The 17,663-nt window shown below is 39.7% G+C and overlaps 1 protein-coding gene across 1 annotated transcript in view; it reads left to right on the top strand.

Moving 5' to 3' along the window:
• The window catches only part of PHEX (phosphate regulating endopeptidase homolog, X-linked), a 71,620-nt gene extending 56,393 nt beyond the window's left edge, over positions 1-15,227 (top strand). Inside the window, exons 7-10 of the mRNA XM_018044036.1 lie at positions 3,636-3,701; positions 4,734-4,838; positions 9,278-9,354; positions 11,981-15,227. Of these exons, the coding sequence (XP_017899525.1) occupies positions 3,636-3,701; positions 4,734-4,838; positions 9,278-9,354; positions 11,981-12,083 (351 nt within the window). The 3' untranslated portion in view covers positions 12,084-15,227. The remainder of the gene's footprint in view (positions 1-3,635; positions 3,702-4,733; positions 4,839-9,277; positions 9,355-11,980) is intronic.
• The last annotated feature ends 2,436 nt before the right edge of the window (positions 15,228-17,663 follow it).

Here is a 17,663-nt window from a genome sequence, read left to right as displayed (position 1 = left end):
TCTGCCCATGTATTTTTAAAATGTCTACAGCAATGTCATGGGAAGACCTAAAACAGATACTTTTGTGTTTCTGTTTTCAATTCGGGGTTATCACATGGTGAAAATCCATCTAGAAAACTAGCAAAGTATTCTTGAAATTAAAAAAAAAAAAAGAAAAGCATAGGGGAAGGATTCTAGAGTCAGACACAGGTCCATATTTTGGTTCAACCAATCGCAGATTGTAAGTTTTTTTGAACTTAGGCAAGTTATTTAACATTCCAGTGTCTCAGAGACTTCATCTGTGAAATGGGTAACTATTTTTTAACTCTTTATTAGCTTGTCATAAGAATTAAATAACTGAGGTAACGTAAAGCACCAGCCCAATGCCTGCTATGCAATAAGTACTCAATGAATTACGCTTAATATTCCTAATACTTTGTGACATACTCGTAGGTACACCATCCCAGGGGAGAACAAACAATAGTGGCTTAAAAAAAAAAAAAAAGCAATAGAAGAGCAATTTTCTTGGAGGAAGGGAATACACATTTCCTGGTGATAATTATATACAGGCATGGAAATTAGACTTTACACTTGGAACGAATTTCATCCTCATAATGGTTTGAGAGGTGTTCATATTACTAGGTTATTTTACATATGAGGAAACTGAGGCTCAAAGAGATTAAAACCCATGGTAGAATCTACATTAGAGCTTACATTGGTATGACTCCAAAACCCCTGGTCTTCCCATATCATTCTCTTATTTTACATCATTTGAAACCTGGGTGATGAGTTGGGTGGGGACTGTTGTACAACATCCATTTTGGCCAAAGTGTCAGATACCGAAACTGAATTCTGACAAATGTGTACCTTTGCAACAAGGACGCTAGAAAGGGCATGCCTGTCTCAGCATAAATCCATTCAACCATCAGAAAACGGCTTCGCTCTCATTCCCTGAGGAGAAGCGATGGCTTCCTTTGTGGATATAAAGGGCCATGCTGTATTTTTCTAGCTTCATCTGTGGAGCCCAGTCCTCTGTGCCTGAGTTATTCTTTGCTGTGGACTGGGGGGGAGCTCCAGTGGAGCATCAGAGAAACGAGCTGTTAGCAGCCGATGAGTTCTGAGAGGCATCCTTGAGGCCGAATGGTTTACTGAGGTGGTCAAGAGTGGGAGGAGCCTGAAGGGTAAAACTACTCCTCAGACCTCTAAAAGAAAAGCTTAGAGGAACAAGGAAGGAGATTCAGTTTGAGCACGAGTGGTTAAGAAACAGAAGCAGTAGGGTCGAAAGGAGTTAAGACTTGAGAAGGTAACATAAAGTGAAGTGAAAGTGAAGTTGCTCAGTCGTGTCCAACTCTTTGCGACCCTGTGGACTGTAGCCCACCAGGCTCCTCCATCCATGGGATTTTCCAGGCAAGAATGCTGGAGTGGATTGCCATTTCCTTCTCCAGGGGATCTTCCCAACCCAGGAATCGAACCTGGGTCTCCTGCATTGCAGGCAGATGTTACCGTCTGAGCAAAGGCTCTGGGCAGAGATTACTTGAGTCCGAATCCCTGTGAAATGTGAATTCACTGCATCCCTCTTAGGTCAGGTCCATTAGAACAGAGCCTGAGAAGGGGTTTCTTAGATAAAGGAGTCAGCCACAGAAGTAGTTTCAGGAGAAACCTGTAAGGTGACGAGGAAAACATGCTGGTTTCAGAATTTTAGCCTCAGTCTCATCCCTTAGAGGATTCTGGAGCATGAGTTGCATTGTAGAAATTGTTCAGCCTGGGATGAGGGGCTGGACTGTTCTCACTGCACACTGAGAGGTAACTGATATCATCTCCCAGCAAGCTCCAGGGGACTGGATTCCCCTAAGCTAAGCTTAATCTTCCTCAGCCTGTAGCAGTTGCCGGGATGGGTTCACAGTCCTGGTGGGACAGGGGATCTGGTGCAACACCAGGTGACACCTGTGACGCACACTCTCAGCCTTAGATTCCTCATTGGTTAAGTAAAGGGTGGTGATAACAGCACTTGCCTCATAGGACTGTAGTAAAAGAAAGACGCTAGGCAAAGCAGGAGTGCTAACTTTGGGGGACTGAAGCTAGGAGGATCCTGGGTGCTTACAGAGATGAGTGTTTTCTGAAGATTTGTTCTTATTCATGGGTATTTCCTGATACCCAGGTGACTGGACTATCTTAAAAATAAGGAGTTGGTAAGATCTGTAGCTTGAAAATTCAGAACTATGTGTATTAGTCTCCCGTTGCTGCTATCTCAAATCACGACAAACTTAGTGACTTGAAGCAGCACAAATGTATTATTTTGCAGTTCTGTATTTCTGACTCAGGTCTCAGTGAGCTCAAGTCAAGGTGTCCGCAGGGCTGCTTTAGGAGAGAATCTTTTGCCTTGTCTTTTCTAGCTTTTAGAGGCTGCCCACATTCTTTGGCTCCTGCTCCCTTTCTTCTTCAAAGCCAGCAATGATTGGTCAGGTCTCATCACATGGCATCACCCTGACACACTCCCTCTCCTAACTTCCTTTTCCTCCATTTGTATAGACCCTTGTAGTTAATTACACTGGACTCTCCTGGATAATGTAGGCTAATGTCTCCATCTCAAGATCCTTAATGTAATGATATTTTAAATGTGCCTTTTGCTGCAGAAAGTCATCTTTTCACAGGTTCTAGGGATTCGAACATAGATATCTTTATTATTATAGGGCATTATTTTGTCTCTGATACGGGGATTGGCAAACTCTCTTTGTCAAAGGCCGGACAGTAAATAACTTTGGTTTTGTGAGTTGCAAGGTCTGTTGCAACTACTCAACTCTGCCACTGTAGGAAGCAAACAGCCACAGACAATATGCACTTGAATGAACGTGCCTGTGTTCCTGTAGAAATTGAGCTATAGACACCGAAGTTTGAACTTTGTATAATTTTCACATGCCACGAGACATTATCCTTCTTTCTGTGTTCTTCCAAACCATTGAAAAATGTAAAACCCAGGGCAAAAACAAGCAGGAGGTTGGAGTTTGGCTTGTGGCTGTCTTGGTTTAGAATACTTTTTGTTCTAGCCTATTTAAGGGTTTAAGAAATAATCTTCAAGTGTTTGGAAGAATTTCTTCCTTGTGCTTGGCTGGTTGTCATACATGTTGCAGACCTTGACCTTGTGGTCTGCACTTCTTCTATTGGATTTTTGTTCCCCGTGAGAACTATCCTCTTCTTAATTTTTCATGAAAATTGCTGAAGGTAAAATGGTAGTGGTTTGTGTTAAAACCTTATTCCTGTATGGATAGTAGATTTTTGGAAACAAGCTCACTAAAAAGAATACTCAAATTATGTGAGTTAATCAGAGAAAATAATCTGTATGTTGACATTTCTATTTTGTCCCCATTAAACCAGAGTCACTCAGAATATGTTAACATTTTGTTGGAGCTGGCTAAATTGGTGAGAATAGAGAGATGGGTGAGAAAGAAATGTGTAGCATAATAAAATAGAAATTATATTCAGGAGCACCTTGCTGGGGTTCGTTTGCCATCTCATAATATGTTATGACTACCTCTGATGTATTGAATGCAATTTTCTCCTTAAAATACGGCACTGTTTTCTTGCTATCATATTTATGCCTCTTGCTGAATGATGGTTGGCTGTGAAACACTCTTATTTTTTCTTTTTCTTTCTGTTAGGTGAAGGGGAAGAGGACACTGGGAGAAAATATTGCCGATAATGGAGGGCTGCGACAAGCTTTTAGGGTATGCACTGCAATGTTTGCTGTGATTTTACAAATTAAGCTATAAAAAACCACTTGGGTGCACCTCAGTTTACACTACAGGCATTTTCTTGAGGAGTTAGATTTCTATAAATTCTGTGAATTTCCGTAAATTGAATTATATTTCCCCACTGACTGTTATATTCTGTTATATGAGTAGAGCTGCATTTCTTTCCTTTTCCTTTTTGGAGAATAAAGTCACCCTAACAGTAATATTTGTTATTAAGAATCATGTAGTTAAAAGATATTTTTCAGAGGATACTTTTAGTGTAGTCCTAAAACATGCCACAGAAATCTTCTTGGGGCTAGGTTCGTAGTTTCTTTGAGTATACTCTATGCAACCTTCCTTACAATTTTCTCTTAAAATACTAAGCTTCTAAATTACAGTCAGAGGCTAGTGTTTCACATATAGTGGGCCAGGTAGGAGTCCATAATAATGTTTTCCTTATCCCCTGCTCCGTGGTTAAGCAAAACACATAAGGATGATGTAGAAAGGTATTCATAAAGCTGTATGTATTCAGTGGCAAGAGCAAGCTGTTATTCTGAGGTTATATTCTTCCTCTAATTCTAATTAAAATATACTTTAGTTTATAAAATGATGGTGATTGAAGATTATAGTTTTCTCTCTTACCTGGCAAAATAAATAAATTTGCTGATAGATTGGCCCCAAGATTTATTTCCATAGGGCTTGCCATTGTGTTAGATTTATTTGTTCCCTGGTAGGAATAGAAAGAATAGCTGTTTTGCGGGGGGAGGAAAGGATGTTACTTAACATGTGCCCACTTTGGCCCAGCTGCTTTGGTATCTGTTGAGTGAACGGTCTTTTTGCAGATGAACCCATCTCACTGTTAAGCAACACACCATTGACTTGCATTTCCAGATGTTGGTTTTCTTAAAGGAAGGCTTGACAGGATACATTTTGCACGTGGGGGAGGATATAGTTAATATCTGTACTGGAGGAGGAAAGAGGAAAGCCATTATTGCAGAGGGTCACCTCCTCTACTTCTCTCCCCAGGCTTACAGAAAATGGATAAACGATAAGAGGCAGGGAGTTGAGGAGCCTCTCCTACCAGGCATTGAATTCACCAACAACCAGCTTTTCTTCATGAGTTATGCTCACGTGAGTAAGACTGAGGAAGGGGCCTCAGAGATAAAATGTGGGACTTTGGCTTGCTTCCTGGGTCAAAGGTCTGGAACAAAAGTTTAATGATATAACTTTTGATTTTAGCTGAAATTATATCTTGCTGCTTATTGTCTGGATAAATTTCATGTTCTTCCTGTTCTATGGGATATAATTAATTAACTGATTGAATCGAGGCTTATTGGTGTTTTTATCAAGTGAGTTACCAGCCCTGTGGTGAGTCACTTGATATTTCTTTAGTATATCCTGACTTCTTAATGTATTTGATACTATTTGTAACCATTTCTAGTGACTCATTCTCTAGAGTCTTTCTCGGCTCTGTCGTTTCCTGCATTTCTCCTCCTTCACCTCATTTGCTGACTTGATCCCACCACTCTCAACCTGCGGGTCCCTCAAGTCTATGTTCCCAACTGCCAAATGAACACGTGGAGTACTAGAGCTGCAAACAACAGCAGCAAAGGTGAGAGTCATATCACCCTTTTGTGAGTTTAATGGGCTCTCTGAGCAGAAACTGAAAGAAGATGTGCCCTAAATAAGGCACAATTCTGAGTTCGAGTATCTGGCCAATGATGCAAGTGCCAGTTGTTGTTTGTTATTGCCCTAGTTTATGTCACAAATATGTAGGCCTCATTTTCAAACAAGTCTGGGTTGGGTTGATGAAGTTCCTGATGCATGGCCTCACAGTAGGCAAATCTGTATCTGTAATGCTCAAAACTAGACAGAGGTTTTCCTCAATACAATCTTTTGTTCTTAAGTCTTTTCATTCACTCCTCAGTAAGCTCATTAATTGGAGAAGGCAGTGGCACCCCACTCCAGTACTCTTGCCTGGAAAATCCCATGGATGGAGGAGCCTGGTAGGCTGCAGTCCATGGGGTCACTAAGAGTCGGACAGGACTGAGCGACTTCACTTTCACTTTTCACTTTCCTGCATTGGAGAAGGAAATGGCAACCCACTCCAGTGTTCTTGCCTGGAGAATCCCAGGGATAGAGGGGCCTGGTGGGCTGCCGTCTACGGGGTCGCACAGAGTCGGACACGACTGAAGTGACTTAGCAGCAAGCTTATTAATTTCCATGTCTTCTTCAGTTGACTCCAGTTAAAGGATTCTCATCTGTCTGGGTTTTGTTATCTCTTAAAGCTGACATGACACTTAAATAAATGATCATTTATCAACCTGACATCAGCAAAAGTGTAATCAACAACAAAGTGACTCTTTCTAGTTTTCCGACTTCTATCAACATACCCTCACCGTCAGCCTTTGGGTCTTCCTGGTTAGAGAACCTGGACTCTTAGGTCTTATTTGATTGATCTGTCTTCATTTATGGAGAAGGAAATGGCAACCCACTCCAGTATTCTTGCCTGGAGAATCCCATGGACGGAGGAGCTTGGTGGGCTACAGTCCACGGGTCGCAAAGAGTTGGACACAACTGAGCGACTTCAGGATCAGGATCCTCATTTATATGGCACGTGTCTCAAAAGCTGATGTTTCATCCCATTCACTGTTCTTCAGATTCAGCCTCTCTTTCTCCCCATTACCCTGTCTTGTCATCTGTAGACTAAGCCTCCATCTCTTCTGCTTTGAATTATCCCAACAGCCTTATGGCATGTTTTCCTGATTTGGCTTCTTTCCACCACTGTCTGTCTTACATGCCACTGAAATACCATTTTTATTTCATAGCCGACCTGCTGAAAGAACTGCAGTGGCTCCCAGGTGCCTACCACATTGAGACCAAATGCCTTTCAGAGTTCTCCTCAGTCTTATACAACTCTACCCAACCAGCTCTAAATCCCCATAGCTCCACCAGACTCACCCTTAGCTGGGCAGGTGTCCTCACTTCCACTCTACAATGTCATGCTCATCATTGTCTCTGGTTTTGCTTTAGATTTGCCTTCTGCAAAGTGACCCTCTTTGTACTTCTCCCCCTCAGATTATTCAATTCCATCTTTACCATTTAGGATCCATGTCAAGTTTTACCTCTTCCACATCTTCCACAAACTTCCCTATGGATTCCAGTTCTCATTAAAAAAACATCTCCAACTCCTTTGCACTTATCTTCTTTACTATGCAGTTACCTTGTTATCAAAATGTTGAAGATTTTTATCTTCATAGCTTGTGTATCTTCATCTAGCTTGTGTATCTTCATACACTTCTTATTTATCTCTATAGCATCCAACAAAGAAGCTGGGTATATTGAAGATACTTGACGTTTTTAGACAAATTGCTTGAAAAGGATGAGGTTAACACAATTCAATTAAGGAGACTTTCTTTTGGGTCAGTACTGGGTCAGATATCCAAAATAAACATGCAAATATAGATAGAACTTTCTGGAGCAGGGATTGGCAAACTAGGACCCATGGGCCATATGTTGCCTGCTGTCTGTTTTGTATTGGAAAACAGCCATGGTTTTTACATATTGTCTATGGCTGTTTTTGTGCTACAGTTTTAGGCTGTAAAGCCTAAAATATTTATTATCTGTCCCTTTACAGAAAATGTTTGCTGTCCCATGCTCTAGAGGACAAAGTACAAGGTCCGTCAGTTCTTGTTTAGGTTCTTACTTACTTACTTAAGTTCCATCTTAGTAGATGAAGTAAACTAACTGATATTAGTCAGTTTTGAAATGTCTCCAAATAAAATTCCAAACTATAGATGACTTACTTTAAAGAGATTAAGAAGAAAAATGGCAAGTGATTTTATATTACTAATGAGAAATTTCTCTTAGAGCTTTTCCCTACTGGCAGAATGAGATTTTCAACCTTTTGTGCACTGAAATAAGTCTGCTCATAAGGAGGAAAATTATTTTGTCTCCTGAGAAGGTACTAGGAAAACGGTAAGAACAAAAATGTGTTTTTAGAAATCTCTTAAATGATATATGAAGCAAAGACAGTACTATATAATAATGCAAGAAGAAATAACATTAGAAAAAGTGAGGTGGAATTGATTGTGAGAAACAACTTCACCTTAGCTAGCTTCTGAGGAAGTTAAGTACTCCCATTACAGAAACATCTTTAGAGTCAAATTCAGAACCACTTTGGATAAACCACAGATGGTTTATCTTCTCCAAAAGCAGTAGCATCGTATCACCTTTGCTGCTGCCTCTATCCCCGTAGTTTCTGTCAGTTTTTCCTTAGATGTTCTTATCCTCCTTCTTTCTTCTCATTGCTTCTCATTCAGTGGACATTCATGGAGATCCTTCCTGGGGCCCATAAATAATCTTCGAACTAGTCTCTCATTTCTTCCTACTCCTGTGCCCCTGCCAGGTAAATCTTTTGAAAATATATTTTTAATCACCTTCATGCTCATTAACAATATTCAAGTATTGTAAAACAAGATTAGCAATACGTTAACCTAAATATGGTAGCCTCTTGCTCAGGACTTGCTCAGGCCAGAAATCTGGCCCCATCCTCGCCCTTCCCTGGTCTCCCATTGCTGCCCACTATGCACCACTCAGTCTAGCCAAGCTGAATGTCTTGTTTTCTTTCCTCTCAAATATGTCTTTGTTTCCATTTTTTCCTCCACTTGGAATTCCCCCCATCATATTCATGTGTCCTGGTTCTATTCATACTTCAAGCTATATCATATTTCAAGATACACTTCAAATCAGGATTAAGTAGGTTATGGTACATGAATAAGCAGTGCAAGGAAAAGTTTTCTTCTTGTTCATGTTCCATGTGTAACATGGGTCAGCAGTGGGCCTCTGCTCATAGTTACTACTCAGGACCTGGGTTTTGGAGTCTTTATCTTGCAGGTGCTTCCATGGTTACTACAGGAATAGGGAAGGAGTAGGGAGGAAATGTGCACTGGCCTTTAATGTAGCATCCTAAATTGTTTTTAATACTCTTAAAAGTTCTGCCAGATTTTTAAAGCTTCCCCAAGGAAGTGACATATGTCACTTCTGCTCACATTTCATTGGTGAGAGCAAGTGACCATATAGCCATGCCTAACTTCAAAGGGGATGGGACAGTGTCCTCCTATCCAAGGACTGAACTAAGATGAAGCAAACAAGGCACCCAGGGTGCAAAATCCTTCCCGCTTATGACCATACTCAGTAATGGATGAGTGATTCATTTTACTGATTCAAATGAATATGGTTAAATTTGATAACGGCTATTCCAAACATTATGTTAATTGAATGAATACATTGGTTGATTCCTGGACACACATGTTATTCTCTTCATTTAAAGCATTTGTCTGGAAACCTGTCTTAATTTACTCAAATAGTGAAAGTATTCACAGTGATAAAACCTACTCTGAGGATTGGAATAATAGATGTTAGTACTGATGAAGGTTTATCTGATCTATTAAAACAGCTTGTCATCCATCGAGTCTCAAATTACTCTTCGTGTGATTTGAAGCAGTTAAGGCAGTAGACAATGTGTGATTGAAATGAAAGCATAATCATTGGGATGTTTTTTCTTCTAGGTGAGGTGCAATTCCTACAGACCAGAAGCTGCTCGAGAACAAATCCAAGTTGGTGCTCACAGCCCCCCTCAGTTTAGGTAAATAGGCATATGGGTGACACGACTTTTTAACTGTGCATCTCCACCTCCTCTCTTCCCCAGCCATCCCAGGGCTCTACGAATAGGTGATCTGAAAAACAGCCTGCATTGTGAACAGTGATAGCTCCATTTCACAGACAAAAAAAAAAAAAAATCTGGCCAAGCAGAAACTAAGTGCCTTTTCTTTAATTAGTAGGAAGCTGGTTTAGCCAGTGTTCTCTCACCTAAATTTTTGTAGTAGGCTTTTGTACACACCTCTAGTATCAAGAGATCTATGAGACTGTACAAGACTCCAAAGGTAATTTAGAATCCAAATCATAGCTTTAGTAGTAATTCCCACTTATTATCTTCCAGTTTTTGAAAAACAGCAATCCATGGGTGCCATGAGTACACCATGGCTGCTCCATAAACTGGCATGTTTGATCTATCCAACCACCTACTTTTAAAAAATATTGACCAAAAAAGTCTTTTTTTAGATACAAATGAGCTCTTATGTACTATGCCTTAAAACACCTAGAGCTCTGGTTTAATTTGTGTTGTGGAATATCCTATTTAATGCCTCTTGTTCTTTCATGCAGCCAGCCAACAGACATGAATGAGTGCCCGCTTACAGAATAGCGCTGAACACAAAGGAGGATATATGGCAGCATTTAGCTGTTGTAATTCATATCTAGAGGCAAAAGCACTACGTTTTAGCTTTTAGTTTGAATCTTATTTTGAAACAGTTGCTTATATATGACGGGAAATGAATTACCATCTTAATTGTCAGAACGTATAAAATATTAAGTAAAAATAAAATTAAGATTACTATTACCTACCCCATATTAAGTTTCTAGCATAGTTTGAGGGAAATTTTCTGTCCTAAGGAACAGAGTTATAATAGTAAATCCAAGAAACACAGTAATTTGTATTTATTTGTTCTTTGCTCAGAACATATTATTTCTTGGTATCTTTATATGTAATGTTTAAATGAATCCATTAGCATATTGTAGGAAAGTCATCTAAAAGTTCGATATGTTGAAATGTTATTCCCAAAACCTTGCCTTAGAAATTCTTAAGAAATTGACTCTAAATTACCCCATAGCATAAAAATCTAATCAATATGTTAGAAATTCTCCCCCACTGAAATAAATTGTCAAGAATGCTGACAGTCTCTAATAGGCTAAACTGTGCTTCCACTGACAAATGATGCAGATGAAATCACACAGTAGATTAATTACTCAACAGATAAGTTCTTAGAAACTAAGTTCCTCTCACTAACTTGTTGCCTATAATGTTGGATTTTAACTGATAATTTTCAGAGTGCACTTACCTGTCAGCTAAATTTGATCCTTAACACTTGCCCAGGGTGAATCATACCGTGTGTGAAATCTGCATCCCTCCGTGTGTGTGTGTGTGTGTGTGTGTGTGTGTGTGTGTGCATGTGCAGTCGGTTGCTCAGTTGTGTCTAACTCTTTCATCCCAGCTGACACACAAGAGGTTATGGGGGTTTTGAATTACAAGCCGATATATTCATTCAAATGCCCACAGGGAACAAAATCATTAGGGAAGAAAGAGTGATTGACCAAGAATGCTATCTCTAGTCAGCCTTTTGAACATGCGGTTGAGTAAGAAATAGATGAGGGGGGTGGTTTTTTTGCTAGCTTGTTAGTGATATCTGCACTAACTGTAGATTTTGAGTGTAGCAGAATTCACACAATGGAAATACCACTTTCAAAAGGCAGTTCCAATCAAAGTGCTGAGTAGGAATCTGTAGTCTGTACTGCCGTCAAGCAGGGAACTTGCAAGAACACCAGATTTTGGAGCTAACTCCAGTAAAGCATTACTCATCAGTAGCAACTAGACACCGTTCATTAGTTTACTGTTGCATGAACCAAATTCTAGGTAAATATGAGCCTGCAAGCATAATAGGAATTTATAGAAAGTGTTTCTGTGGATTGAATGAGTTCTTTAAAGATAATTTAGAGATAGCAACAACATGAATGAATCTTACAGACGTAATACTGAGTGAAAGGAATCAGAGAGAAAAGAGTGCATACAGTGTGATCCACTGATGTGAAGTTAAAAAACCGGTAGAACTGATCTGTGGCCACAGAGGTCAGACTAGTAGTTATGCTTGGAGGTACTACTGTTAGGGCATACACAGGAGCCTTCTAGGTGCTGAAAATATCCCATGTCTTGATCTGGGTGGTAATAACATGGGTATATACATGTGAACTCAATGAACTTTACATTTTAAATGTGTATATGCTACGTCAGTTATATGTTCCATAAAAAGTTAAATTAAAAAATAGTTAGAAAAGCTAAGTATTGGTAAGTTGTAGTTTGTAGGAATTTGTAAATTTATAGCAATGTACCACCATATATACAATTTATAAGAATTGTAAACCCTACAGTTTATAGGAGTGTAAAGATATTTGGAAGACTAATAGCATTTGTCTGGTTCTAGTCTCAGCTCTGTTAATTTTCTTGGAAATCTACTTAACCATTTTGGACTTCAGTTATCTCCTTGTAAATAGACTAAATGAATGGACTATTTTATCAAGCCATAGGTTGCTAGAGTTTTATTCAGAACCTGTTGATTTGTAAGAATTAAATGACATGGACTATGACATATCTTTTTCAGGGTCAATGGTGCAGTTAGCAACTTTGAAGAATTCCAGAAAGCTTTTAATTGTCCATCCAATTCTACAATGAACAGAGGCGCAGAATCCTGCCGACTCTGGTAGCAGGACTGTTGGTTCCTGCCATCCTGAGAGAGCTGCGTGGTGCTCATCACCTACTGCTTTAGGCCTATGTTCCCCTGAAGATGTTTATTGTAACGCATCTTTGGTATTTGGGTATTGCTTAGATCTAAACATTATTCAAAGTTGTAAGACTTAAAAAAAATGGAATACAAAAAATCGAATCACATATGTTTCTTTAGAAAGCCAATTAAGTCTCCAGGCTGCTTTTGTTAAAATGTTGTTTGCTGAATTGTTGCTGTTGTCCAGTTTAGTGTATAAGTTGCAGCTAAGTGGTAGGTACCATTTTAATCTACAGCTTTGCAGGGGCCCTATAGGTAGAATATATCCAGAAAAAAAATCAGCCTATTACACTAGCAACCCTCAGTGGTGTGGACATGTGCGAGGCTACCTGGGAGGTCTTCCTGTACTGTCTGATTTCCTGCACCATCCCGTCATAGCATTGATTAACTCTAAGGTGGTTAAGTCAGAAATAGGTTGAATCCTTATTTGACAGTATTTGATGAAGTTCTGGCCTTCAGCTTTGGAGTCTCTTGGGATGAAAACACGCCTCATAGCCTGTATCTGATGTAGCCCACTGCCCTGTTCAAGTCATAATGAACAAAGCTGGCTGAAAAGACTGCTTGGTGAAGGCTTGAGTTTATCAAATAGTAAGACAAGGCTGTATCTGTAAGCCCCAGAAGAAGTCAAAACTCCTAGTCATGCAACTGCAGGCACAGTAGGAAACAAAATCTCCAAAATTTGATCTATTCTGTTCAAACCTTGGCAATTAAGTCGTCTGCTAGATGCTTCTCTTCAGTCTAATTTCTGGTTGTCTTGTTATCCTCATATATGTGCATTCTCCTGTTTCTGAAATGAGTAGGCATAAAAAAAATGATTTTCTAATTCCCTATTAGGAACGTATGGCTTTCCTTCCCCTTGAGTGCAAAGGGACAAACCCCACATTGAGGCTCAGTTACCTCTTTTAAAAATCCTTTTTGAAAAATTTCTTGATTAAAGACATGTTAGAATCTATTGACTGAATTTAAACTTCCCTGCATAGTCCAAAGAAACATAATGTTTACTCTTCAAGACTTCTTCTAAAGAGTTTATAAGAAAAAGCATTACTATGTTTTCGATCCTCAGAACTCTGTCCTTTCAAGGAAACTATTCCATGTCTTATTAGAGAGTGTGTCTGCAGGATAAAATTGTAACAGCCTTAAAGTGCTTACCTGGCATTTTTGCTTTTTGAAATAGCCATCCCCCCTTCCCATTATTCCTTGTACGTGTGGTTCTAGGTTAAGCTGGTCAATAGGAAAATCTCAAAAGCATAATGACAAATTCAGGCTAACCATAGGAAGCCATTTTACATCCCTGGGATTTGTCATTAAACAATGTGTGTATGTGTGTGTGTGTGTGTGCGCGCACACACTATGTCCTTTTGTAACTATGGGAATGTAGGGGAGAAAAATGCAGGGGCACCATCATGAGGAAAACAATTTCAGTGCATTCATCAGTGGAGAGTGATTTTCCCCTTGACTTCCTCCTCTCTGAATCGATAAACTCCTGAAGGGCAGCTACCTTTTCCGCCTTAACCATGACTTGATATCACCTTAGTTTGCATTTTCAAAAAAGCAGTTAAGGGTGCTGGAAACCTCCATGTCTTTTCTCTAGAGGAATCATTCTGATTTAGTTTAGACTTAGAAGATTCTCCTTGTTTCATTCCTATATCTGGACATTTAAAATCAGCTGAAGTTTTTAAGGCTTACATAAACAGCATATTAAACACATTCCTGCCGGTCAGAGAAAGTGTTTGATAAAAGCGTAGAATTATGGCTTTGGAAATGGGACTTGTTCAGTCACTTAATGGTTTAGGAAAACTGGTTGGTGAACAGTTGAGGCCTGCACAGTTTCTAAGTGATATGGCTACTTGTCTTGACTAACTTTACTTGATGTAACTCAATTATACTGCAAGCTGTTGATAGGATGGCTGTTGTTAAAATAGACCTAAAGTAGCTCAAATCACCACGACTTGCTGGAACAATTTTCTAGATTGAACTTCCAAATTCATGTTCCTGTTCAGATTTTCAGAGTACATTCTTATTGTCCCTTCTTTTCAATACAGACTAATAGAAAAGAGTCAGACACCGATTAAGTGGTGTAAGGAAGAAGGTAAAATGTGACTGGAAATCGGGGGAGGGGAAAGGAGAAGCTGGCCTAGGAATGTGACTCTGAAGAGAATCCAGGATTTTGGCAGTTCTTGCTAAGCACATCCACTGGAGGAGAGCCATAAAATTTTACAAAAATAATTATGCTAAATTAAAAGGAAATTAAGTATTGGATCTCAGACTATGACTGCCATAGCACACTTCTCTGATTCATATACCAGGTATTCTGCCAGTGAACTATTGCCTGGGAAATGGAAGGCATTAGGTTTTTGTGAAATTCTCCTGGTTTAGACAAGGTTCTTATGTGTATAAAATGGTCTTGTTTGGCTAATTGCCCAAAGTTTGTTGAGCTTTTTACCAACCACACAGCACTGGCCTCCTATTTCCATTTTTTCCTTTTATGAGATGGAGTTGGAAGTGACTACTGCAAGCTCAGGATTCATAAATTATCCTTAAGTTTATTCAGTGCCTTTCCTCAATGGAGCTTAAAGCATAGCACATAAATTTTATCTTATTTAGCCCTAGAGCATCACTAAGAAGCAACTAGGAACTGCAGCTTGCCACATAGGTTATGCTTGTACCAGATCAGTGGAGAGGTTTAAGATTGCTTCTTAAGTACCCCAGAGTCAGGAGAGTTAAAGCCTTTGTTCTTTGGGCTGCTTTCCTTTGCATTAACCTTCATCCCTTAGGTCACCCCATTTCTGAATACATTTGTTCCAGCAGTATTTCTATAATTACTTAGCATTTGATAGACTTCTTCCTTGATATTTTTAACAGTATGTCTCAGTTACATATTAAATTATGGAAGAATATATGATTATTTCAAGCAACGACATTCTCATTGCCAGTGGCAGTGCCCCACTGGTTCAAAGAAAGGTGTTCTTGGATTATGCATTTCATATCTAAATGGCCTTTGTATTTTCTTCCCTTACTTGTGAAACAATGTGAACGATAGTTTTAAGGGCAATAAAAAGTTGAAGATATTCTGTTTCCTTTCTTTTTAAAAATGATATTAAAATTGATTCCATCCACTAGCATACTCAGTTCTATTTTAGACAATATTTGCCTAAAAGTACACAAAGCACTGTAGTGGACTAGATTTCTTGGTTTAGGAAAGTGAGATTTGAATGCAGTAACTTTCTCTGTAGACAATGAGAGATCTGAGAGTTGGTCAGTATATTTTCTTCCAGGATATAAATGGCTATGGTTTATTGCTTATGCAGTTATATTCCTAATGAGGAAAAGAGAGGCTTCTGAGGAGATTATCAACCATGGTATGGCTGGTCTTGCAAAAGTGACAAGGAACATTACGGTCACTGTCAAACCAAACAGTCTCTATTTTGCTGTCACCTTTCTTTAACCATCAAGTCAGATTATGGTCACTCATTCAGTACATAGTAACTGACCACCATTTGATTTAAGTCACTGAACTAGCTGTATTTAAGCAGATCACGTGCAGTTTCAGCTTCAGTGAACGGTCTGGTCTAACATGGTAAACAGACACATAAATTGCTACAGTCACCCTGTATGATGGCAAGTGTGATGAAATTCTAAGGACATTGGGTTGTGCTTTGGTGCACAGAGAAAGAATTATTCAGTTCTCCTCAAGTGGGTGCTATCAGAGTTCTCTCTACCCAGATCCCAGCCCTTTTACTGGGGACCCTAACCTCACCTTCTGTGTGCTTTTTTTTGCTCATTGGCTGTAGATCTCTAGGATGGCTGCCCTCATGCTACTGGAGCCTCTGTGCCCCATGTACTTCCAGAGAGCTGGAAGTGCCTGCCATTTTCATCCCCTGGTGACCTTTGGACAACAAGTGAGTGGTACAGGACAATGAAAGCCTGCCTGCCTTGCCTGAGTCCAGACAAATCCAGAAGCATACCATAGAATTCATACTAACTTCCCTCGGGGGGCATTTTGGTATTAGACCGACAGTGGAAGTAGAGTCCCCTGTTGACATTTCTTTTTAATTTTAATTTTTACTTTATTTTACTGTACAATACTGTATTGGTTTTGCCATACATTGACATGAATCCGCCACAGGTGTACATGAGTTCCCAATCCTGAACCCCCCTCCCACCATCCTCCCCATATCATCTCTCTGGATCATCCCCGTGCACCAGCCCCAAGCATCCTGTATCCTGTATCGAACATAGACTGGCGATTCGTTTCTTACATGATAGTATACATGTTTCAGTGCCATTCTCCCAAATCATCTCACCCTCTCCCTCTCCCTCAGAGTCCAAAAGTCCATCTATACATCTGTGTCTCTTTTGCTGTCTCGCATACAGGGTTATCATTACCATCTTTCTAAATTCCATATATATGTGTTGGTGTACTGTATTGGTGTTTTTGTTTCTGGCTTACTTCACTCTGTATAATCGGCTCCAGTTTCATCCACCTCATCAGAACTGATTCAAATGAATTCTTTTTAATGGCTGAGTAATACTCCATTGTGTATATGTACCACAGCTTTCTTATCCATTCATCTGCTGATGGACATCTAGGTTGTTTCCATGTCCTGGCTATTATAAACAGTGCTGCGATGAACATTGGGGTACATGTGTCTCTTTCAATTCTGGTTTCCTCGCTGTGTATGCCCAGCAGTGGGATTTCTGGGTCCTGTTGATTATTTTAAACATCTTCCTGATGTATTCAGAGATGTGGAAACTACTGGTTCATAGTAGGTGTACCACAGTGTCCATGTACAGGGGATAGACATCAGACAGACTGTAGAGCTGGTAGGTAATAAGTGTCTCAGTATGACCTGTTAGTGCCCCTCTGAGAGAGTCTACTCTAGTTTCTGAGCTGATCCTTGAAAAAAGACTGTTTGCCTGTAGGGTAGTGGCAGGAGGAAGGATGTATAGAAATGATTAAGTTTATGAGTGATCTCTGGGGCATGGACAGGAAGGACAGGCTTTGGGGGGATGGAGGCAAGAAGTCTAGAATCTCTCTTGCTAGGGTCAATTTGATAGATTTTATGAGATATTCAGTCTACTTCAATTTTTAGATGTATATCTTAGGCTTAAGGTATTTACATGTCCCTCAAGTCCAATTGCTTTCTTTGTTAGTTAAGATCACACTGCATGTAGAAAGAGATCATCTCAATGGTTTAACCTAGTTTGACCTAATGTCTTGTTTTCATGACATACAAAATGGTTATTAACCATCAATGAGCTTCTCTCCTACAGTTGTTGATATCAAGACCAACGTTCCTTCCATATGATTCTGCCATTTTCAATGCTATTGATGGTATGCTCATCCACACGAAGCTGGTGAAGGGGAAGAGGCTATTGAAGATACCTAATGGAAGGTTTGGTCTAATCCAACAAGTTATCTATGTTACTTCTGCCCATATTCCATTGACTAGCGCTCAGTCATATGGCCAAACCTAACTGCACGGGAGGCTGAGATATATAG

Source organism: Capra hircus (assembly GCF_001704415.2).
Source record: "Capra hircus breed San Clemente chromosome X unlocalized genomic scaffold, ASM170441v1, whole genome shotgun sequence".
NCBI lineage: Eukaryota > Metazoa > Chordata > Mammalia > Artiodactyla > Bovidae > Capra > Capra hircus.
The sequence above is the reverse complement of the archived record's forward strand: the minus strand, read 5'-3'. Positions and strand labels throughout refer to the sequence as shown.